Below are 24,875 nucleotides of genomic sequence, written 5' to 3' on the forward strand. Positions count from 1 at the left end.
CCCTTGAACTCCTCCAGGGTCTGACTCTGGAACCCACCTAAGTAGGGCACATGCTGGCTGAGATCTCCAAAATCCCTCTTCTCATTTAAGAGAATGGTTTAAGGACACCTGCTTCACAAGGTCTGTGAGAAGACCCTCAAGATTTTCTCAATGAGAAAACCTACGAGAAATGCTTCAAACTGTGCCTGGCTCATAGTAAGTGCTACTTAACGTCAACCATGTTTCTTCCTATTACCTTCCCCCACCATATCTACCAAACTATCTGCATCTACTCCACAAGTAATTCAATAAAGACATTTTTTTTTCAACAAATGGTGCTAGGAATTGGATACCCATGTGTAAAAAGGTGAATTTATTTTTTTTTAATTAATTAATTTATTTTTGGCTGCACTGGGTCTTCGTGCACGGGCTTTCTCTGGTTGCATCGGGCGGGGGCTACTCTTTGTTGCAGTGCGTGGGCTTCTCACTGCACTGGCTTCTCTTGTGGAGCACAGGCTCTAGGCGCACGGGCTTCAGTAGTTGTGGCTCGCGGGCTCTAGAGCACAGGCTCAGTAGTTGTGGCGCACTGGCTTAGTTGCTCCACAGCAAGTGGGATCTTCCCGGACCAGAGATTGAACTCATGTCCCCTGCATTGGCAGGCAGATTCTTAACCACTGTGCCACCAGGGAAGTCCCTAAAAAGGTGAATTTAGACCCTCACCTCAAACAAAATTGAGTTACAAAAACTAAATCAATGTAAATTTAAAAAGTACAAATATGAAACTTCTAGAAGAAAAACAGGAAAAAAAATCATTACTTTGGGATGGGAAAAGATTTCTTAAATACAATACCAAAATCACAATTCATAAAAGAAAAAAAAGAAAAATCAATACATTGGACTTCATCCAAAGTTAAAACTTTTTTTTTTTGGCCATGCCCTGCAGCATGCAGGATCTTAGTTCCCCAGCCAGGGATCAAACCTGTGCCCCCTGCAGTGGAAGCATGGGGTCCTAACCACTGGACCACCAGGGAATTCCCCAATTTTAAAATTTTTGCACTTCATTAAACATTATTAAGAAAATAAAAGACAAGTCAGAACCTGGGAGAAAATATTTGCAAAGCTGATAAAGAACTTGTATCCAAGGGAATTCCCTGGCAGTCCAGTGGTTAGGACACCAGGCTTCCACTGGCAGTGGGCACAGGTTCAATCCCTGGTTGGGGAACTAAGATCCCACAAGCCACACAGCACAGCCAAACCAAAACAAACAAACAAACAAACAAAAAAACCCTTGTATCCAGAATATATAAAAAACCCTTACAACTCAATAATCAGACAAACAACCCATTTAAAAATGCCCAAAAGGGGACTTCTCTGGTGGTCCAGTGGTTAAGAATCTGCCTTCCAATGCAGGGAACGTGAGTTTGATCCCCGGTCAGGGAACTAAGATCCCACATGCCTGGGGGGTGGGGAGGGTGGGGTTGGGGGATAGGCAGGGATTGGATAAGCCCAAGCACCACAACAAAGATCCGATGTGCCACAACTGAAACAGGAGGAAAGGGGCAGGGCACAACATTTGAAAGAATGACATAGCCTGAGGACATGACACAAACTGATTAGAACCAAATGGGTCCAAGATGGCAGACAAGTCGACTTCCACTAGACCCTGAGCCTCAGTATACGCTCACTGTAACACATCAGTAAGCTAAATGACACACCCACAGGTGCCATGACAGTTCCAAGGCTGATCATAAGGATCAAAACGTGGGCGGTGGCCCAATTCCTGGAAATCCCCACCCCTTCCTGAAAAAGCTGGAATACTCCTCCCACTCATTAGCCTATGAAATTACCCACCCCTGTAATAACTGACAACCCCATACTCTGGTGCCTTTCTCACCTTCTGAGATGGCCCACACTCTGTCTGTGGAGTGTGTTTCTCTCTAAATAAAGTCACTTCTTACCCATCACCTTGTCTCTCACTGAACTCTTTCTGCAATGACACATCAAGAACTTGAGCTTCATTAAGTCCTGAAACCAGGTGTGTGATCTCAGTTGTAAGACTGTGGGTTTTGGCCAGGTTCGAGCTCTGCACGTGAGTTCAGGTCCCAATCTGAGGTGCACGGTTTCACAATGAAGATCACGCCTGCCACAACTAAGACCTGACACAGCCAAATAAATAAATAAATAAACATTTTGAAAATGAATAAATAAATTTAAATGGCCAAAAGATTTAAACAGATACTTCAGAGAGTTGTATGGTACATGAAAAGATGTTCAACATCATTAGACTTTACAGAAATACAAATTAAAACCAAATGAAGATACTACTACACAGCCATTACAATGACTATAATTAAAAATACAGACAATACCAAATTTGGGCAAATATGTGGAGAAACTGGGATCCTCATACATTGCTGGTGGGAATGCCAAAAGGTACAGCCACCCTGGAAAATAGTTTGGCAGTTTCTTAAAAAGTTAAACATAGAGACAACCTCATCCACCAGAGGGCAGACAGCAGAAGCAAGAAGAACTACAATTCTGCAGCCTGTGGAAGGAAAACCACATTCACAGAAAGACGGACAAAATGAAAAGGCAGAGGACTTTGTACCAGATGAAGGAACAAGATAAAACCCCAGAAAAACAACTAAATGAAGCGGAGATGGCAACCTTCCAGAAAAAGAATTCAGAATAATGACAGTGAAGATGATCCAGGACCTTGGGAAAAAAATAGAGGCAAAGATAGAGAAGATGCAAGAAACGTTTAACAAAGACTTAGGAGAATTAAAAAACAAACACCTAGAAGAATTAAAGAACAAACGGAGATGAACAACACAATAACTGAAATGAAATATACACTAAAAGGAATCAATAGCAGAATAACTGAGGCAGAAGAACAAATAAGTGACCTGGAAGACAAGAATGGTGGAATTCACTGCTGCGGAACAGAATAAAGAAAAAAGAATGAAAAGAAATGAAGACACCCTAAGAGACCTCTGGGGCAACATTAAACACAACAACATTCACATTATAGGGGTCCCAGAAGGAGAAGAGAGAAAGGACCCAAGAAAATATTTGAAAAGATTATAGTCGAAAACTTCCCTAACATGGGAAAGGAAATAGCCACCCAAGTCCAGGAAGAGCAGAGAGTTCCAGGCAGGATAAACCCTAGAGACACAAGCCAAGACACGTAGTAATCAAATTGAAAAAAATTAAAGACAGAGAAAAATTATTGAAAGCAACAAAGGAAAAATGACAAATAACATACAAGGGAACTCCCGTAAGGTTAACAGTTGATTTCTCAGCAGAAACTCTACAAGCCAGAAAGGAGTGGCATGATATATTTAAAGTGATAAAAGGGAAGAATCTACAACAAATATTACTCTACCTGGCAAGGATCTCATTCAGATTCAACAGAGAAATCAAAAGCTTCACAGACAAGCAAAAGCTAAGAGAATTCAGCACCACCAAACCAGCTCTACAACAAATGCTAAAGGAGCTTCTCTAGGTGGGAAACACAAGAAAAGAAAAAGACCTACAAAAACAAATCCAAAACAATTAAGAAAATGGTAATAGGAACATACATATCAATAATTACCTTAAACGTGAATGGATTAAATGCTCCAACAAGAAGACACAGGCTCACTGAAAGGATACAGAAACAAGACCCGTATATATGCTGTCTACAAGAGACCCACTTCAGACACATACAGACTGAAAGTGAGGGGATGGAAAAAGGTATTACATGCAAATGGAAATCAAAAGAAACCTGGAGTAGCAATTCTCATATCAGACAAAATAGACTTTAAAATAAAGAATGTTACAAGAGACAAGGAAGGGCACTACATAATGATCAAGGGATCAATCCAAGAAGAAAATATAACAATTATAAATATATATGCACCCAACATAGGAGCACCTCAATACATAAGGCAACTGCTAACAGCTATAAAAGAGGAAATCGACAGTAACACAATAACAGTGGGGGATTTTAACACCTCACTTACACCAATGGACAGATCATCCACACAGAAAATTAATAAGGAAACACAAGCTTTAAATGACACAGTAGACCAGATAGATTTAATTGATATTTGTAGGACATTCCATCCAAAAACAGCAGATTACACTTTCTTCTCAAGTGCGCATGGAACACTCTCCAGGATAGATCACATATTGGGTCACTAATCAAGTCTCAGTGAATTTAAGAAAATTGAAATCATATCAAGCATCTTTTCTGACCACAACGCTATGAGATTAGAAATCAATTACAGGGGGAAAAAATGTAAAAAACACAAACACATGGAGGCTAAACAATACGTTACTAAATAACCAAGAGATCACTGAAAAAATCAAAGAGGAAATCAAAAAATACCTAGAGACAAATTACAACGAAAACACGATGATCCAAAATGTATGGGCTGCAGCAAAAGCAGTCCTAAGAGGGAAGTTTATAGAAATACAAGCCTACCTCAAGAAACAAGAAACATCTCAAATAAACAACCTAAACTTACACCTAAAGGAACGAGAGAAAGAAGAACAAACAAAACCCAAAGTTAGTAGAAGGAAAGAAATCATAAAGATGAGAGCAGAAATAAATGAAGTAGAAATAAAGAAAACAATAGCAAAGATCAATAAAACTAAAAGCTGGTTCTTTGAGAAGATAAACAAAATTGATAAAACTTTAGCCAGACTCATCAAGAAAAAGAGGGAGAGGACTCAAATCAATAAAATTAGAAATGAAAAAGAAGTTACAATGGACACCACAGAAATACAAAACATCATAAGAGACTACTGCAAGCAACTCTATGCCAATAAAATAGACAACCTGGAAAAATGGACAAATTCTTAGAAAGGTACAACTTCCAAGACTGAACCGGGAAGAAACAGAAAATATGAACAGACCAATCACAAGTAATGAAATTGAAACTGTGATTAAAAATCTACCAACAAACAGAAGTCCAGGACCAGATGGCTTCACAGGTGAATTCTTTCAAACATTTAGAGAAGAGCTAACACCCATCCTTCTCAAACTCTTCCAAAAAGTTGCAGAGGGTGGAACACTCCCAAACTCATTTTATGAGGTCAGCATCACCCTGATACCAAAACCAGACAAAGATACTACAAGAAAAGAAAATTACAAACTAATGTCACTCATGAATATAGATGCAAAAATCCTCAACAAAATACTAGCAAACAGAATCCAACAGCACATTAAAAGGATCATACACCACGATCAAGTGGGATTTATCACAGGGATGCAAGGATTCTTCAATATACAAAAATCAATCATTGTGATACATCATATTAACAAATTGAAGAATAAAAACCATATGATCATCTCAATAGATGCAGAAAAAGCTTTTGACAAAATTCAACACCCATTTATGATAAAAACCCTCCAGAAAGTGGGCATAGAGGGAACATACCTCAACATAATAAAGGCCATATATGACAAACCCACAGGCAACATCATTCTCAATGGTGAAAAACTGAAAGCATTTCCTCTAAGATCAGGAACAAGACAAGCATGTCCACTCTCACCACTATTATTCAACATAGTTTTGGAAGTCCTAGCCACAGCAGGGAAGAAAAAGAAAAAAAAGGAATACAAATTGGAAAAGAAGAAGTAAAACTGTCATTGTTTGCTGTTGACATGATACTATACATAGAAAATCCTAAAGATGCCACCAGAAAACTCCTAGAGCTAAGCAATGAATTTGGTAAAGTTGCAGGATACAAAATTAATGCCCAAAAATCTCTTGCATTCCTATACACTAACAACAAAAATCAGAAAGAGAAATTAAGGAAACAATCTCATTGACCATTGCAACAAAAAGAATAAAATATCTAGGAATAAACCTACCTAAGGAGGTAAAAGACCTGTACTCAGAAAACTATAAGACACTGATGAAAGAAATCAAAGATGACACAAACAGATGGAGAGATATACCATGTTCTTGGATTGGAAGAATCAACATTGTGAAAATGTCTGTACTACCCAAAGCAATCTACAGATTCAATGCAATCCCTATCAAATTACCAGAGACATTTTTTTACAGAACTAGAACAAAAAAATCTTAAAATTTGTATGGAGACACAAAAGACCCCAAATAGCCAAAGCAGTCTTGAGGGAAAAAAACAGAGCTGGAGGAATCAGACTCCCTAACCTCAGACTATAATACAAAGTTACAGTAAAATATGGTACTGGCACAAAAACAGAAATATAGATCAATGGAACAGGATAGAAAGCCCAAAGATAAACTCACACACCTATGGTCAACTAATCTATGACAAAGGAGGCAAGAATATACAATGGAGAAAAGATAGTCTCTTCAATAAGTGGTGCTGGGAAAACTGGACAACTACATGTAAAAGGATGAAATTAGAACACTCCCTAACACCATACACAAAAATAAATTCAAAATGGATTGGAGACCTAAATGTAAGACCAGACACTGTAAAACTTTAGAGGAAAACATAGGAAGAACACTCTTTGACATAAGTCACAGCAAGATCTTTTTTGATCCACCTCCTAGAGTAATGGAAATAAAAACAAAAATAAACAAATGGAACCTAATGAAACTTCAAAGCTTTTCAACAGCAAAGGAAACTACAAACAAGACGAAAAGACAACCCTCAGAATGGAAGAAAATATTTGCAGATGAAGCAACGGACAAAGGATTAATCTCCATAATATACAGGGAGCTCATGCAGCTCAATATTAAAAAAACAACCCAATCAAAAAATGGGCAGAAGACCTAAATAGACATTTCTCCAAAGAAGACATACAGATGGCCAAGAAGCACATGAAAAGATGCTCAACATCATTAATTATTAGAGAAATGCAAATCAAAACTACAATGAGGTATCACCTCACACCAGTCAGAATGGGCATCATCAGAAAATCTACAAGCAACAAATGCTGGAGAGGGTGTGGAGAAAAGGGAACCCTCTTGCACTGTTGGTGGGAATGTAAATTGATACAGCCACTATGGAGAACAGTATGGAGGTTCCTTAAAAAACTAAAAATAGGGGCTTCCCTGGTGGCGCAGTGGTTGAGAATCTGCCTGCCAATGCAGGGGACACGGGTTCAAGCCCTGGTCCAGGAAGAGCCCACATGCCGCGGAGCGGCTAGGCCCGTGAGCCACAACTACTGAGCCTGCGCGTCTGGAGCCTGTGCTCTGCAATGGGAGAGGCCGCGACAGTGAGAGGCCCGCGCACTGCGATGAGGAGTGGCCCCCGCTCGCCGCAACTGGAGAAAGCCCTCGCACAGAAACGAAGACTCAACACAGCCAAAAATAAATAAATAAATTAATTAATTAAAAAAAAAAAAAAACTAAAAATAGATTTACCATATGACCCAGCAATCCCACTACTTGGCATATACCCAAAGAAAACCATAATTCAAAAAGACACATGCACCTCATTGTTCATTGCAGCACTATTTACAATAGCCAGGACATGGAAGCAACCTAAATGCCCATCGACAGATGAATGGATAAAGAAGATGTGGTAATATATATACAATGGAATCTTACTCAGCCATAAAAAGGAACGAAATTGGGTCATTTGTAGAGACGTGCGTGGATCTAGAGACTGTCATACAGAGTGAAGTAAGTCAGAAAGAGAAAAACAAATATCGTATATTAACGCATATATGTGGAACCTAGAAAAATGGTATAGATGAACTGGTTTGCAGGGCAGAAATGGAGACACAGATGTAGAAAACAAACGTATGGACACCAAGGGCGAAGGTGTTGTGGTGGGGGGGGATGAATTGGGAGATTGGGATTGACATGTGTACACTAATATGTATAAAATGGATAACTAATAAGAACCTGCTTTATAAAAAAGTAAATTAAAAAGTCTATGTGTTTGCAAAAAAAAAAGTTAAACATAAACTTAACATGTAACCAGGCAATTCCACTCCTAGGTAACTATCGAAGACAAGTGAAAACATATGTCCATACAAAAACCTGTACTCAAAAGTTTACAGCAGGTTCATTCATCAGAGCCAAAAACATGAAACAACGGAAATGTCCATCTACCACTGAACTGATAAATCGTGAGATAGCTGTACAATGGAATTCTATTCAATAATAAAGGAATGACTTACTGATACATGCAATAATCTAAATGAATCTCAAAAGCATTGTGCTAAATGAAAGAAGCCAGACATAAAAGACTACATACTGTAGGATTCACATGGCATTCTGGAAAAGGCAAAACTACAGCCACAGAAAGTAGAGCAGTAGTCGTTAGGTCCCATGGGTGGGAGAAAGAGATTGGTTCCAAAGAAATGTTAGAAAACAAAGCCTAACCGAGTAAATTTGAAGAGTTCATTGGCTTTATTGATTCATTTAATAAATCATTTAATTAGTTGTCAGCATCCCAACTAGCAAGTAGAAAGGTGGTGCTGTACAAAATGGAAGGTTTTTCAAGGCAGAGAGGGTGGGACAAGGAAGTAAAAAACAAACGAAAGGATTATTTCAGGCAAGATCACCTGCCATTGGGGGAAGGGCAGGGGTCTATCATGTAGATTACCTCACTAGTGTTAATCAGGAAATTCCAGACTGGAATTTTATAATTCCACTCCTGGAAGAATCTGAAACTACAATTAGGTTACAGACTAAGTTTTGGTGTGCTGACCTGGGAGTCACTTAGCACGAGTGACTCCATTTTTGGCCTACTACCTATTTTTTTTAACAGAGGCATAAGGGAATTTTGAGGGGTGATGTAAGTGTTCTAGATCATGATTGTGGTGGTAGTTATATGACCACGTATATCTGTCAAAACTTAATAAATTGTATGCTTAAAATTGGGGGAATTTTATTGTATATAAAGTATACCTCAATAAAGCTGATTTGTAAAAAATCTTAATCAGCCATTTCTGGCAGTTGCTTAGGGAACGAGCTCAATTTTCTAAAAGTCAATAAATAAAGGGGAAAATTAAGTTTTATCCTGCCTTTCCTGTGTCAAATATATTTCAAATATTGGAAAGAGGGAACATTCTTTTTTACACAAGTCCAATTAAAAAATGCTAATGGGGATTCCCTGGCAGTCCAGTGGTTAGGACTCTGCACTTTCACTGCCCAGACCAGGGTTCATTCCCTGGTCAGGGAACTACTAAGATCTCTCAAGCCGTGCAGCACAGCCAAAAAAAAAAAGCTAATGGAATGATAAAATTAGGGGGGAAAATCACCACTTTTTAACATGAGATTAAATAATGCATCTAGGCAATGAATTTCAATAGCTGCCAAAGCCATTAGGTAAAAAGCTGGTGTGGGGGACTTCCCTGGCGGCACAGTGGTTAAGAATCCGCCTGCCAATGCAGGGGACACAGGTTCGAGCCCTGGTCCAGGAAGATCCCACATGCCGTGGAGCAACTGAGCCTACGCACCACACCTACTGAGCCTGTGCTCTAGAGCTCTAGAGCCTGTGAGCCGCAACTACTGAAGCCCTCGTGCCTAGAGCCCATGCTCCACAACAAGAAAAACCACCACAATGAGAAGTCTGCACACCGCAACGAAGAGTAGCCCCTGCTCGCTGCAACTAGAGAAAGCCCGCATGCAGCAACGAAGACCCAACGCAGTCAAAAATTAATTGATTAATTAATTAATTTGTTTAAAATGCTGATGTGGGATTTTCTAATGAAGGGATCAGATTGACATCTCCTGAACTCATCCATCTTAATATCAGTAAAAATGAGACAGTCATGACATTTTGTCTATCCTGATGTGATGTAATGGGAAATACATAGTACCCCTTATGAAGTTTTCTTGCCCCCCAAATTGAAAGGAATCTGATCAAGCTTCAAGGTATAATTCCAGGAAAATTGAAAGACAGAGGAAAATGTTCAATGATACCATGAGGATGTAATTAGCCAAAATCTAAAGTGTGGGAAATTCTATAAGGCAAGTGATCTAGTCTTTGCAACAAGTAAGTGGAATGGGGTGGAGAGTGGGGGGATTGAAAAGAGAATATGAAAAAGAGAAATAGTGATAGATTAAAAGTGACTTAGGAGATATATCTCACAAACATAATATTTGGATCTTGTCTGGATCCTGACTTGAACGGACTGTAAAAGCCTTTCTGAGACAGAGGAAATTGATCACAAAGTAGGGTATGAGGTATATTAAGAAATTATTGTTGTTGTTTTAGGTATGATAATGGTATAATGGTTATAAGAAAAGGAAGAAGATAAAGAAGAAGGAGAAGAAGGGGAATGAGGGGAAGGAGGAGGAAGAGGAAGGGGGAAGGGGGAGACAAGGGGCAGGGGAGGGGAAGGAGATTCTTAACCACTAGAGATACATACTGAAGTACATACAAATGAAAGAACATATTTGGGATTTTTTTTTTAATTTATTTATTTATATTTTTGGTTGCGTTGGGTCTCCGTTTCTGTGCGAGGGCTTTCTCTAGTTGCGGAAAGCGGGGGCCACTCTTCATCGCGGTGCGCGGGCCTCTCACTATCGCGGCCTCTCTTGTTGCGGAGCACAGGCTCCAGACGCACAGGCTCAGTAGTTGTGGCTCACGGGCCCAGGTGCTCCGCAGCATGTGGGATCTTCCCAGACCAGGGCTCCAACCCGTGTCCCCTGCATTGGCAGGCAGATTCTCAACCACTGCGCCACCAGGGAAGCCCCCATATTTGGGATTTAAATACTGTAAGAAAAGGGAGAGGAAGTGGTGAAAGTTGGGTAGGGAGGAAGAAATACATAAAACAAGGAAGACAAAATATTGATTACCATTGAAGTTTAATGTGAGTACCTACAGGTTTGCTCTATTGCTCTCCCTCTACCTTTGTGTGTTTTGAAATTTTATAAATTAAAACTTTTTTAAGCTTTTGATCAGACCAAATAGAATACTTACTTTTTTATTCCTTGTTCCTCCTCCAGGCACAGCATTTTGTACCTCCTGCAGCTCAGGCCAAAATCTGGGAGCCATCCTTGATGACTGTCTTTCCCTCACTTGCCACATCCAATCCATTAGCAAGTTCCATTGACTCAGCTTCCAAAAGATCCCCTGAATCTGATTCCTCTTCACCATCTCCTCTGTGGCCAGCCTAGTCTAAGCTGTCATTAGCTCTTGCGAGAACCTCTGCCTCCCTCTCAGTGATCTCACCATTGCCCCTTCACAGTCTACTCTCCACAGAGCTCTCAGAGTCGTTTATTTAAAGCATAAATCTTATCATGTCCCTTCTCTGCTGAAAGCCCTTCAGTGGTTTTCTGCGACAATTAAAACAAATTCCAAGCACCAAGTCCGGATCGATGTACCCTGACCAGCCCTCCTGAAGTGGCCCCTGCCAACCTCCTGTTCTCTGAGAGGATTAGGGGTATACTGCCACTACTCAAATGGCCTTATTCTACTCCAAACTGTGGTGTCCTCTGAGGTTGGCAGGAAAGATCCTCTTCTGGCCCATCTCCAAACTCTACTGCTCCTCAAAAACACCGCCCCACATGCTTATGAATGAATTACTTCCTTTAGCTATTCATGTTCCTCCATTCAATCCAATACACAATACCTCTGGGAGGTGTCATTCATAAAGCTAGTTTTCCTTTGTTACACAGACATAACTTGTTTTATTGCGCTTCACTTTATTGCCCTTCCCAGATTTTAAGGTTTTTACAAATTGAAGGTTTGTAGCAACCGTGCATGGAGCAGGCCTATCAGCGCCATTTTTCCAACAGCATTTGCTCACTTCGTGTCTCGTTTTGGTAATTCTGGCAATAATCCCAACTTTTTCATGATTATTATATTTGTTATGGTGATCTGTGCTCTTCAATGTTACTATTGTAATTATTTTGGGGTGCCATGAGCTACGCCCATATGAGACAGCAAAATTAATCAATAAATATGTGGGCTCTGACGGTTCCACTGCCCAGCCATTCTCCCACCTCTCTCCCTCTTCTGGGACCTCTCTATTCCCTGAGACACAACAATATTGAGATGAGGCCAATTAATAACTCAACAAAGGCCTCTAGGGAATTCCCTGATGGTCCAGTGGTTAGGATGCCATGCTTTCACTGCCAAGGGCACGGGTTCAATTCCTGGTTGGGGAACTAAGATCCCACAAGCTGCAAGGCGCAGCCAAAAATTAAAAAATTAAAAAAATTTTTTTAATTAAAAAAAAAAAGCAAAGTCCTCTAAGTATTCAAGTGAAAGGAAGAGTCACACATCCCTCACTTTAAATCAAAAGCTAGAAATGATGAAACTTTGTGAGGAAAGTATGCCGAAAACCAAGACAGGTCAAAAGCTAAGCCTCTTGCCTCAAGCAGTTGCCCGAGTTATGGGGTGGAGGGGGGTTGCGGAGTAGGTTCTTGAAGGAAATTAGAAGTGCTACTCAGTAAACACACAATGATAAGAAAGTGAAACAGCCTATTGCTGGTATGGAGAAAGTTTTAGTGCTCTGGATAGTTGACAGAAGACCAAACCAGCCACAATATTCGCGTAAGTCAAAACTTAATCCAGAACAAAGCTCTAACTCTCTTCAATTCTGTGAAGGCTGAGAGAGGTGAGGAAGCAGAAGAAAAGTTATCCAGAGGATCTAGCTAAGATAACTAATGAATGTGGCTATACTAAACAACAGACTTTCAGGGTAGGTGAAACAGGCTTCTATTGGAAGTAGATGTCATCTTGGACTTTCATAGCTAGAAAGGAGAAGTCAATGCCTGGCTTCAAAGCTTCAAAGGACAGAATGACACTTGTTAGGGGCTAATGGAGCTGGTGATATGAAGTTAAGCCAATGCTCATTTGCCATTCTGAAAATCCTAGGACCCTTAGGAATTATGCTAAATCTACTCAGCCTGTGCTCTATAAATGGAACAACAAAGCCTGGATGACAGCATATCTGTTTACAACATGGTTTACTGAGTATTTTAAGCCCAGTGTTGAGACATACTGCTCAGAAAAAAAAGATTTCTTTTGAAATATTACTGCTCATTGGCAATGTACCTGGTCACCCAAGAGCTCTGATGAAAATGTACGAGAAAATTGATGTTGTTTTCACGCCTGCTAACACAACATCCATTCTGCAGCCCGTGGATCAAGGGGTAATTTTGGCTTTGAAGTCTCATCATTTGAGAAATACATTTCGTAAGGCTATAGCTGCCGTTGATAGTGATTCCTCTGATGATCTGGGCAAAGTCAATTGAAAACCTTCTGAAAAGGGTTCACCATTCTAGCTGCCATTAAGAACATTCACAGGAGTTTGGAAGAAGTTGACTCCAGGCAAGGTACAAAAGTACCAACTTTTACAGCTTACAATCAGGAAATCATGTGACTTTTACCAAAATCTCTTGAATTCGTCCACCACTCTCCATTCTCTTTGTAAAAATATTAAACTGAACCTGATCAGTTCAAGCCACCACCATCTTTTGCCAGCCTCTGGTCTTGCCCCTGAGGCATCCCAAATGTCTCCCTGGGGAGCGATTTTTTCAAAAGTGAATCTGATCAAGTCGCCTCACCCATCCCCCAAGGGTCTAAACATTTTGAAAAGTCCCTCATTGACCTTAAGGTAAACTTAAAACTCCTTGGCAGACAAATGGGTTCCTTCCAGATCAGGTTTGCCACTCCGCCTTACCTCGCCCCACCCTCACCCAAAAGGAATCCGAACACTTGCAGTTCCCATAGCAGAATTTTCTTGCTGGCAATAATAGCTATTTTTCTCTTTCTGTATTGCCATGGCCAGCTAGCTCCTCCTGGTCATTCATGGTGCAGCCGCATGTCATCTACTCAGGGGAGGCTTTCCTACTCTAAGTGCTCACCCTACTTTAGCAAGTTCACACTGTATTCTAATTGGCTGTTCACCTCCTAGTTCCCTATCTCTCTGTCCTTACCCTCATTCTAAGACTGTGGGTTCCTTGATGGCTGAGACTCTCCTAGTACCTCTTAGAGCACAGCATCTAGCACAACGGCAGGCATATAAGTGCTTGATGAATATTCATTGAATGGATGAATGAACAAATCAATTGACTGCTAAGGATTACCCCTATCTGCAGTACACTATTGTTTTAATAATTAAAATTTCTGCACAATACATATAATAAAATTAAAATAAAGAATTAAAAACAGATTGAAGGAAATATATGTATATCAAATACAATTTAAAGAGTTCATTTAAGTTTTCTAGGAAAATCACAGAGGCCGTAAAAGGAAGACCTAAATCTAACTGCTAACACCACCAGTGACTGTAAAGGAATAACCAGACAGATGACCTTGGCGAGGAAGAAAATGTCCCTTGGCATTTTTGTTTTCAAGGAACGGATATCCTTTCCCATATGAAGATCTACAAGTTGCAGTGGGGAAACCAGACCCCATTCTTGAACAATACCCTTCTGTTATTACATCCTTCACAAGGGTTGCTTTACAATTGATTGGGTGATGGTCTTAAACTGAGAATTTTCTGATTAGCATAATTACATCCCATCCTTTGCATCTTCCTAATTGTCCCTTTACAAATCATTTTCATATAATCACATAACCAAACTTAACAAATGTTGACAAATAAATGTCTTGTCTAGGTGGTCTTGTCCTAGAACTACAAACCTTTTTTTTTTAACTTTTTATTTTATATTGGAGTATAGTTGATTAACAATATTGTGTTAGTTTCAGGTGTATAGCAAAGTGATTCAGTTATACATGTATCTATTCTTTTTCCAGTTCTTTTCCCATTTATGTTGTTACATAATATTGAGCAAAGCCCCCTGTGCTATACAGTAAGTAGGTCCTTGTTGGTTATCCCTTTTTTTTTTTCCCAATATTTATTTTATTTTGGTTGAGCCGGGTCTTAGTTGCGGCATGCGGTCTCTTCATTGCAGCATGTGGACTTCTTAGTTGCGGCAAGCATGTGGGATCCAGCTCCCCGAGCGGGCATCGAACCCGGGCCCCCTGCATTGGGAGCGTGGAGTCTTAACCACTGTGCCACCAGGAAAGTCGTGGTTATCCATTTTCAATAGAGCAGTGTGTACAGGTCAATCCCGAACTCCTTAACTATCCTTCCCCCCCCACCCCGCACCTTTCTCCCTGGTAACCATAAGTTCGTTCTATAAGTCTCTGAGTCTGTTTCTGAACAAACCTGTTTTTAATTGATTGATATTTAGAATCCATAACTTTATTTCTGGAAACAAAAAAAGAAGAATTTTGAGACGGTTCCTAAGGGGGCAATTCGTTTTCAGATCTTGTCAAACATATTCCACGCTCCCTTTCTCCTTCGCCCTCCCCGACCTCTTCAAATCTCGTTCCTTTGGCTGGGAATCTCGCGAGATGTCGAGTTCTCATGAATTCTCCCGTGAACCTCCGCTCTTCCTTTTCCGGTCAGCGGCCTGAGGTGAGTGATTCTTCGGCGTCTCTTCCGAATGGGGAATCCTCTGGTTAATCGCTGCCATCCTGGCCTTGGCGGTGCCGATTTCGAGACCCTCGGGAGGAGGACTCTCGCGGCTACTGATTTCTCCCTGAGAGCGGCGTTCTGTGCGGGGAGACGTGTCGGAGTCCCTCGCTTGGCGCCCCGGTGCTCTCGGGCCTCAGCGGGGCGCGATGGTTGGGAATGGGGCTGGCCGGGGGTACAGGCAGGCTGTGGTGGTTCCCGACTCCGGAGGTCCAGTGTCTTCGCGGTGAGTGGTGGCTGCGAACGCAGCGCATTTGTGGCCGCATCGAGAGAAATTTGGCGGGAGGGGGGGAATAAAGTCAGGTCGGGTCGAGGCTTTTATTCAGTGGCTGAACGTAAGTGTTTCGAGTTCAAGTTCAGCGGCGCTTCATGCGGGTAATTGAAAGTGTGGAAAAAAGACTGGATTACTTGTGAAGCTGTGTGAGTAAAGGAGGTTTCTGTAGGGGGAGCCTGTAGAGGGTTGTAGTTGGGTCGAGTTACTTTCGTCGGAAGGATCCAGGCTTGGATTGAAACAGGCTGTGTTTTCTTCCAGAGGGTAAAAGGAATGATGTCCGTGTCACTAGTGTAGTGTCGGCACTGCTGTAGTCACTGGTAGTTGCACACGGGAAGAAACAGTGGATAGAAGGATGGCTGCGATGATGGCATTTCTTAGGACACCTTTGGATTAATCATGAAAACAACTACTCTCTGAGCAGCTGCTGGCAGCGTTTAGTACATAAACTGTGTAAGTTACTGTAAATATGTTGACAGAATTATACTTGCTCGTTTCCAGGTGACCTCTCAAAATGGTTCGCTATTCACTTGACCCAGAAAACCCCACAAAATGTAAGTGAACACGAAACATTTTTTATTTTGGAGTAAGAGGCAACAAGATGCCCAGAATTAACCAAAACTTTTTTTTTTTTGGTATTTTTTAGCATGCAAATCGAGAGGTTCAAATCTTCGTGTTCACTTTAAGGTATGTGAATCATAGTTATGCTCTAAAAGAGTTGTTTCACGAGTTCTAGTGAGTGTTTTTTAACCATTCTAAAAAGGTAGCTGCGGTGATGCATTTCTTAGGACACCTTTGGATTTACCGTGAAAATAAATCGATTCTGAGCAGCCACCTTTTGGTCCGTGATCATCAGTATATAATGAGCACTTTGATTTAGGATTTGTGGAATTGGGTAAAACTACAGAGAACTGTTTGAGAACCTAGTGTACATATCAAGATGTGGGATATGTAATTGTAGTTCATAAGATGATGGAGAACGTATTAAAGTGCATAAACATGCTTAGGGTTCACTTTTTTCCACCTTCAAACCAAGCCTCCCTTGGTTCAAAATCACAGATTTTTTTTCTTCATTGTATCATCTCACGTCCTAATAATGGAAAGGTTTTGGCTGTTGATAAATGTTGACATGTTGAAAATGTTAGAATTTAATGTTTAAAATTTTTGATTTTTTAAAAAAATATGGTTAACTCACAGCTTATATTATTTATACTTAGAACACTCGTGAAACAGCCCAGGCCATTAAGGGTATGCATATCCGAAAAGCCACCAAGTATCTGAAGGATGTCACTTTAAAGAAGCAGTGTGTGCCGTTCCGTCGTTACAATGGTGGAGTTGGTAGGTGTGCCCAGGTGAGAATTCATAGTTGTCATTTAAAAAGACAAACTGTTAGAGAAGGTGATTGGAGGGAGTAAGAATGGCCAAGATCTGCCTTTAATCAGGCTCTTTCTGGTTGCTGTGATGACAGTCTTAGGACACCTTTGGATTAACCATGAAAAAAAACATCTTCTGAGCAACCTTGGTGTTGGTTAAAATAAATTCGTCTTGTAACATTGATTTAAATTGGAAATGACGAATGTGCTCTCTGGTTTTGTTTTTTAGGCCAAACAGTGGGGCTGGACGCAGGGTCGGTGGCCCAAAAAGAGTGCTGAATTTTTACTGCACATGCTCAAAAATGCAGAGAGTAATGCTGAACTTAAGGTACCCAAACCATAAACATCTTTACTTTATACATATAACTTGGATTGTTATTCAGTTAAAGTTGCTTTTGTCCAGATTTATTTCCTTGACTGTCTTGCTTTCTCAAGTAGCTAAATTCTCCATTAAAAGAATTCTCTTAAATCTACCTCCAGTTTCCAACAGACCAAAATTTTTTGTCTGTAAAGCATTTCAGGAGCATGGTCTGCAGTTACTTCAAGCTTAAGTCTTTAGAATTTCCCCCCCTATAATCCCAGTACGTGCAAAAGAAACACTTTTTTTTTCTTGAGTATTTTACCAAGGGTTTGTAAACTTTCTTGTGCCATGGACCTTTTTTATACTATGGTTTGTGAATCCCTTCACAGGATATTTTTAAATACAATAAAATATGTACTATTCCAAAGGAACCAGTGTGATTGCCGTAGTAATGATTAATGTGGTTTGTTGCCTACATTCATAGTTGAGAGACATTAAATTTCAGTTAGAAGTTAAAACAGCAATGTTTAACTGAACAAAACCTGTGTCAACAAAACAGGTTTATCCGTTTGAGGAATTATCCATTACCCTTTTGCATTTGGAAAACTGGGTCAGAACTGGAATTAATGTGGGTCTGTTTAACTGTAGCCCTTCTAGCTGCTAAGCCTTGCTGTCAAAATCCTATTTATCTTCAAGGCTTAGAAATAGACACAGACACTACCAGATCCTGTAACTCCACCCCTTTATGAATGCCACTTACAAACTTTGTGCATTTAGCACGGAGTTTTGGTAGTTAGATTTAAGGAAGGACACTTAGAATAAAGGTTAAAAAAACTGCTTGAACAAATATGCTATTTAAAGTCCTAAGGATTGCCTTTCAAATTATTTTCTTAAGGCAGGGACTTGAATGATGCAGTTTGTGGTATTAAGATAAAGATGTTACCTGATTTTGTTCCAGGGCTTAGATGTAGATTCTCTGGTCATTGAGCATATCCAGGTGAACAAAGCCCCCAAGATGCGGCGCAGGACATACAGAGCTCACGGTCGGATCAACCCATACATGAGCTCTCCCTGCCACATTGAGATGATCCTTACTGAAAAAGAACAGATTGTTCCTAAACCAGAAGAGGAGGTTGCCCAGAAGAAAAAGGTAAATTACTTAAGTCTCTGCTCAGTTTCATTTGGTACGTTAGATTTGTGGTTGCTGTGATGACTAACTTAGGACACCTTTGGACTAACCATGAAAGGAGACTATTCTGAACAACCAGCAACCTCTTCTAACCATTTTATTTTGGCTTTCATATGTCTCATTAGTTTCTTGATTAACAGTGAATAGTAACTTTGTATTGTTCAGTTTGTTAAAACCATGTGATTATCTGCTGATGTCCATAGCCAGTTCAAATGCAACATGTCCAAAACTGGGCTCTCCTCCCTGCCCCCAATAAGCTTGTTTTCAGTATCTGATTACATTTAGTTCTTTAAGCCTGAAACCTGGGAGTGATTCTTCACACCTAATGGATTTGTCTTCTATTGATTTTATCATTAAATATTATCCTCCATCCTTGCTGCCACTTAGTTCTTACCAGCTGGGCACCCTGCCTGCAGTCTTGGTACTCTCCTGCTTACTCTGATGTCCTCCTGGCTGCCCTTCTCCCCATACCACTTCTCTACGCCAAAGGACTCTTTGTGTTGTTCCCTTTATGTTGAAATTTCTGATTACTCTTTCATTGAGATACAGCCTTCTGGAATCTTAATAGTGCTTTTTTCTTTTTCCCAGATATCCCAGAAGAAATTGAAGAAACAAAAACTTATGGCCCGGGAATAAATGCTGCAAAAAATAAATGCAAATAAAAGTAAAAGCAGAGTGTTGGTTGTCTTAATTGGTAAATCTATTTCAAGTGTCATCACAAAATGGATCAAATGAGTTTTCATAAAACATGCTATTTTGCATCTGTTAGTGCTTTGCATAAAATGGAATTAGAACATGGGGAAATTTCTGAATCTCTTTTCCACCCACTTTATTGATATTTAACACACTGTACAGTCTTCAGTAGCATTTAGTATATTCAGTTATGCATCCATCAGCACAATGAATTTTAGAGTTTTTCATGATCCCAAAGAGGAACCTGGGTAGTGGTTGGCTGTCACCTCCCCCCAATCCAGTGCTAGGTGACTGTTTACCTATTTCTGACTGTAGATTTGCCTATTCTGGACAATTCATTTAAATGAAATTACAGTGTGACCTTCCTCGCTGGCTTTGACTTTTTCAGGGTTGTAGCATGTACCTGTGGTTCATCATATAAATAATCAGACATTTGGGGCTTTTTTTCTTTTAGCTACTATTAGTGTTGCTGTGAACTGTAAAAGTTCTGTGGGCATGTTTTCCTTTCACTTAGGTGTACACCAAGAGTGGAATTCCAGGGTCATAAGGTAATTTTAACATTGGAGGAACTGCAGGACTCCTAAAGCAGTGCCGTTTACAGTGCGACCAGCAGTGTATGAAGGTTCGAATTTCTTCATCGCCTAGATGTCGCTGATTATTAGCTGTCCTAGTGGGAGGGAAGTTGTATACCCATTTCTTGTAAAAAATAACCGCTCAAAGGTGACGATGTTAATTTCCCCTGCTCTTCAATTTAAGACCCTAGTAGCAGGGTGTGTAGCTTAGCGACAACTGCGTTCGTAAATAGCCTAGCCATCACCGCAAGCTTCCCAGTTGGTGGTGAGCCACCGGTACAGGCGCTTATCCTCTCCTGGGTCAGCGTCGTGGATCTTGTTCCGGTGACTGGGCGGCTGGGGAGCACAGCGCTTCCGCCTCGCCCGCAAGCTCTAAGCTGACTGCCCGGGCTGCGCCGGAAGCCGCCCCCGTCCCCGCAGGGCGTCACCGTTACGTCGGGTGCGTCCTCAGGCTGACGCAGGCGCGCCTTTGTCGGTCCCTCTTGCGGTGCCCATTGGGTTGGCTGCGGCACGTCCCCCCGCGACCCTCCCTCCGGAAGCGTGGACACTGCCACTGGGGCTTGGTGGCCACGGGTGAGCGGGGCCGGGTGAGTCTGGGCTGCGGCCGGGGCTTCGGGGCGCTGCGCGTTCTCCTGCCCTCACGGTACACCAGCGCCCCTGCCCTGTCCCTCCCCCTGCGTCGGTCTCCACCTCTTCCTGCCTCCGTCCGCCTCTCTTTGCCTCAAGATCCGCTCTCTGGCCTGCATTGTCGGTATCACTTTTTATCGTCGTCGCCACCGTTCGCTGGTACTCTCCACTGTCTTTCAGTCCTTGCCTTTGACTTAGCCTGTCCCGCTCTCTTTTGTCTCCAGTGAAGTGATCCGCCGACTGGTCACTTAGAGGAAGTGGAGTTCCCCCGCCACAGCTGCTCTTGTTCTCATAGAGCCTCCGCCTTTTCCTGTTCCATTGTATTGGACTAAGTCGAATGCAAGAAATTCCTCTCCTCCACGTTTCAATCCATCTTTCTCGCTGTGTTGTATATTCGAGAATTGGCTTGGAGGGAGTAAATAAAACCATGATTTTATCAATTTATCGTAGTCACCTTCTAGACCTTTCTAAGCCATAATTATAACAAAAGTAATTAGTACTAATTGTTCTTGAGAATTCATTTAAAGCACAATTTCAAGTAGGTAAAAACCTGAATCTTTATGATGGAGGGATTGCCTGTCATCGTATTAGCCTAGTGCTCGGTAGCATTGCCAGTTGTTTTGAAGGGTTTAGTTGCATTTGAAAGTTTGGTAGAAAGGGGAATAACATGATGATCGTGTTTTGGGGAGAGAAAATGCAAGAGCACTGAGCTAGGAAACCAGAATTAGGAATTCTGGTCTTAGCCAGTTCTAGTTACTAGTTACCTGAAGTGTGGACTTTGGACAGGTTACAACTTTTGGATGTGTTTGGGTTTTGTTTTGTTTTTTTCTTATGGTAGCAGCATTTACGTAGTACTTAATATATGCAGACACGGTTCTGAGCTTTGTACTCCTATTAATTTGTCTCATCCACACTACATCCCTGTGAGATCGGTACTATTATTGTCTTCTTTTTACGCATGGGAGAATTAAGGCACAGTCTGGTTAAATAATTTGCCCAGGAACACTATCTAGAAAATGGTGAAAGCAGGGCTGAAATCCAGGCAGCTGCCAGCCATCCTGTTTGATTATTATGCTGTGGTACCTAAACCAGTAAGAAGTATTTTCAGCTCAGATTCTAAATGTCTAGTAGCCAAAAATTATGATTCCTTGAAAAATGCTGAAAAAGACTCTTGCTTGTTTGGCTTATTTTGATCAGAGGATATATTCTTTAAAATTTTGGAACAAAATATTTTGGCAAATTCTAAAATTATTTTAATTTGTCTAGGGGACTGTTTTAAAGACTCCAGTTATGAATCCCTTATAAAATAGTTGGTCATTCCCTGATACACATTTACATTTTTATTTGTTTACAGCTCTTGTAATTCATTTCAAAGCCACATTCAGATTGGATTATGTATACCACTCTTCACTTGTGTTGTGAATCATTTTAAATTGCCTGAGCGTAGCAGTACTTAATCATTTACCACTAAATACTACTTAGCTTACAATATTTTGAAAATAAGTTTAACGTGCTGAATTATTAGCCTTATGCACTGTTCTGAAGTTTCTTAGTTTTTAAAGCCTTTGCTAAGGGATTAAAAATTCTTGTAAATTTAAGAGGTCTTCGGTTTAATTGTGTGTTATGGAAGTAGTATTGGCTCTTTTTCAAGAAATTGCTGATCTTGAGAAATTCCAAGTTGACTTCTAATTATCAAGGAAATTTAGGTGTTAATTTTTGGAAATGGACAATTGACTTATACCAATAATACTAAATAAAACTTTTATTACTCAATACCCCTTTATTGCCATTAAAAAGCAAAAGCAAATCTGTCAAGGGAGAGTTGTTGGCTGGGAAAGACCAGCCAGTATGCAGCCTAGAGGTCTTCCAAAGTGATATCATAGTGAGTTCCATATTACAAGATTTGCCCTTAGCATTGTTCAGTCCTTGGAGATGATTAGGCCCTGGGAGTTAATTCACACTAAACTGGCGTATGTCAAAATTACCAAATTCCTTAATGTTTGTGTGCCTCCTTTTCTTTATCCGTAAATGGAAATGCCAGGGTACCCAACCTCACTGGGTGTTTTGAGGATTAAATGAGTTGATACATGTAAAGGGCTTAACTGCCTAGCACCCCGCAAATGATGGTGTCATTCCTTTATCATCAAATTTATGGTTGTGGAGCAGTGATTGGAGAGGTTTGGAGGCAGGCACCTCACTATTATTTTCAGGTCTACCACTTGTTATTCCTTTACCTTGTAGATAGCAGCATTTTAATTTAATAGACTCTTGCTTTAAGCTAATACCTGTAGTGTGATTTAAGTTTTTCCTTCAGTGTAGAAATAGTCTTTTCATATATCTTAATCCTTTTACCTGAAGGTAAATTCCTTCAGTCATTAATCTATGATGATCTAATTTGTTCTTTCTTCTTGTTTATCAAGAGTTCAGGATCTCAAGCCTGGGACAATGGTGTGCATTCCCTGCATCGTCATTCCAGTTCTGCTCTGGGTCTACAAAAAGTTCCTGGAACCATATATATACCCCCTGATTTCTCCCTTTGTTAGTCGTATGTGGCCTAGGAAAGCTATACGAGAATCCAATGATAAAAACAAAGGCAAAATAGACTGTAAGGTAAGAACATTAAAATGCCTTGAATAAGGGGGGGTGGGGATGCAGGATGAAATACTTGGCTTTTGGAAAGGCAGGTTCTTCCAACCAGAAGCTTCATTAATGTGTCTAAATTTCCTTCTTTTTTAAAATAGGGGTTTGGGATTTGTATTTGTAATTAACGTTTGATTTAAACTAAGGTTTTAAACTAGTCCTCTGATTTATGCATTTGCTTCTTGCGTTATGGCCAAGATAATAACCAGTATCTCCTGAGTGGTAAGAGTAATGGTAAATAGTTAATAAATAACAAGAGATGATTCTAAAATAAGCCAAGTTTCACTGATTGATAACTTTGATAAGAGATTTAATTGGTAGGATCATAGAGGTATTTTTTTTTTTAAACAAAATGGAGTTATTTTTTGAAATGAATATTTAGACAACTCTGTTGTCTTTAGTGTTGGTGATTGTTAAATACAACTTTGTGTTCAACTGCACAAATTTAGCCATCCTGCACATTTCTGGAAGTAGTTTTTTCATTCTGAAGTTTGTTGTCTGTTTTTAAAGAGAATATCTCTTAAAATGTATGTCTGTTTGTTATAATAATATCTAAAGTGGTTTTTCATTTTAGGGTGCAGACATAAATGGATTACCGACAAGAGGACCAACAGAAACCTCTGATAAAAAGAAAGACTAAAGTGATGGTCCCAAAGGATGTCATTGTTTTAAAAATGGATCTGATAGTCTGAAGCACCTTCTTTGTACTTGTCTCTGATCTTTTTCCCTGAAACCAGAATTTGGGTTCGATAGTTTAGATATTTACCTGACACTAATCAGGAAATACCTGGTATTTGTATTTAAAATGTAGCTAGTTATATTTAATGACCTCATTCCTGAGTTCCTTTTTCATTAAAGTAGCTTTCATTTCTTTTATTGCAGTTTTAAAAATATGAATAAAGAAAAGGTTTGTGCCAGTAGACACTGTTACTAAATCAGTCCCTAAAAATCCTTGGGCCTCTAGCTTTTATTCAGGCTCTTCAAATTTGAGGAGCATAATTTTACTGTGAAAGAGTGCAGTGAGACTGTGCAGTGAAATGAAAGGTAGTTTTTGGAGATGATAATGACTTGAAACATAAAGATGTAATTACTGTCTCACTCAATGGAGCAGCTTATCTATGAGAGAAGTAATTACTGTTTATTGCTCTGAGGAAGAAAAGACAGGGAAATGGGGTAACCTCTCTGAAAAATGGAACATCTTTTACGTAAATTGCTAATGTATATTATAAAATTCTAATTCTTGTCGCATTCCTTCTGTTCCTACGAATGTATTAAATATTCAGTTTAGCTTGTTGTTCTTTTTTCTTTTAAAATATAAATACTTAAAAGTAAGATTTTTTAACCACATCAGAAATCAGGATTGTAATAGTGTGATGGCATCCGGATAGTTATGGGGCAGCGATATTTTTTTTCTTCTTTTTTTTTAAAGTTTAGATTGTATCAGTTATTTTGTTCCATAATAAGACACCAAAATTCGTGGTTTTCAGCAACAGTGACGTTCCTGGATAGTTATTTGCTGGTCTGGGCCTCTCCACATGATCTTTCATCCCCGGGCCTCTTCATTTTAGCGTAACGATCTATAAATATTCAAAGACGATGAGACATATCTTTATAGAATATTTATTTTCACTGAAGCAAGGAGAAGTTAGAAAGGACTCCCCGCCTTGGGTCCCCAGTGAAGTCCTGGGTCCTAACTGAGGCTCTGTTAAGCTGTGTCTGGTCAAGTCATTGATCCACCTTGGACTTCCTTTGATATAAATATGTTTCAACTTTTCTGCCCCAGCCTACCTGAAGGAGATAAGATAAATTCTCATTAGCAACTAAATCCAGTTGATTAGTTTGTTTTTT

The 24,875-nt window shown here is 40.1% G+C and overlaps 2 protein-coding genes across 4 annotated transcripts; both read left to right on the forward strand.

Annotated features, from left to right (window-relative positions):
- Positions 1-15,280: 15,280 nt before the first annotated feature.
- On the forward strand, positions 15,281-19,175 carry RPL17 (ribosomal protein L17). 2 transcript variants are annotated; one of them, XM_082416675.1, is made up of 7 exons: positions 15,281-15,304; positions 16,134-16,186; positions 16,279-16,319; positions 16,850-16,984; positions 17,235-17,333; positions 18,265-18,456; positions 19,084-19,175. In XM_082416675.1, exons 2-7 carry the CDS (start codon positions 16,147-16,149, stop codon positions 19,129-19,131), a joined length of 555 nt encoding a protein of 184 aa, XP_082272801.1. In that variant the 5' UTR covers positions 15,281-15,304; positions 16,134-16,146; the 3' UTR covers positions 19,132-19,175. The 2 variants fall into 2 exon arrangements, with proteins under 2 accessions (XP_082272801.1, XP_082272800.1); XM_082416674.1 differs by lacking the exon at positions 15,281-15,304 and adding an exon at positions 15,308-15,587.
- A 1,000-nt stretch (positions 19,176-20,175) lies between these two features.
- LOC309639434 (UPF0729 protein C18orf32 homolog) lies at positions 20,176-24,314 on the forward strand. Of its 2 annotated transcripts, none has more exons than XM_082416683.1 (3): positions 20,176-20,333; positions 22,810-22,997; positions 23,602-24,314. In XM_082416683.1, exons 2-3 carry the CDS (start codon positions 22,833-22,835, stop codon positions 23,665-23,667), a joined length of 231 nt encoding a protein of 76 aa, XP_082272809.1. In that variant the 5' UTR covers positions 20,176-20,333; positions 22,810-22,832; the 3' UTR covers positions 23,668-24,314. The 2 variants fall into 2 exon arrangements, with proteins under 2 accessions (XP_082272809.1, XP_082272808.1); XM_082416682.1 differs by lacking the exon at positions 20,176-20,333 and adding an exon at positions 20,381-20,403.
- The last annotated feature ends 561 nt before the right edge of the window (positions 24,315-24,875 follow it).

This window comes from Balaenoptera physalus (genome assembly GCF_965194825.1).
Source record: "Balaenoptera physalus genome assembly, chromosome: 12".
NCBI lineage: Eukaryota > Metazoa > Chordata > Mammalia > Artiodactyla > Balaenopteridae > Balaenoptera > Balaenoptera physalus.

Coding starts and splice junctions, on each gene's coding strand:
- LOC309639434 (XM_082416683.1), top strand. CDS start 22,833: ATGGTGTGCATTCCCTGCATCGTCATTCCAGTTCTGCTCTGGGTCTAC. Junction 22,998..23,601: donor AAGGCAAAATAGACTGTAAG/GTAAGAACATTA, acceptor TTTTCATTTTAG/GGTGCAGACATAAATGGATT.
- RPL17 (XM_082416675.1), top strand. CDS start 16,147: ATGGTTCGCTATTCACTTGACCCAGAAAACCCCACAAAAT. Junction 16,187..16,278: donor CCCAGAAAACCCCACAAAAT/GTAAGTGAACAC, acceptor GGTATTTTTTAG/CATGCAAATCGAGAGGTTCA. Junction 16,985..17,234: donor GAGTTGGTAGGTGTGCCCAG/GTGAGAATTCAT, acceptor TTTGTTTTTTAG/GCCAAACAGTGGGGCTGGAC.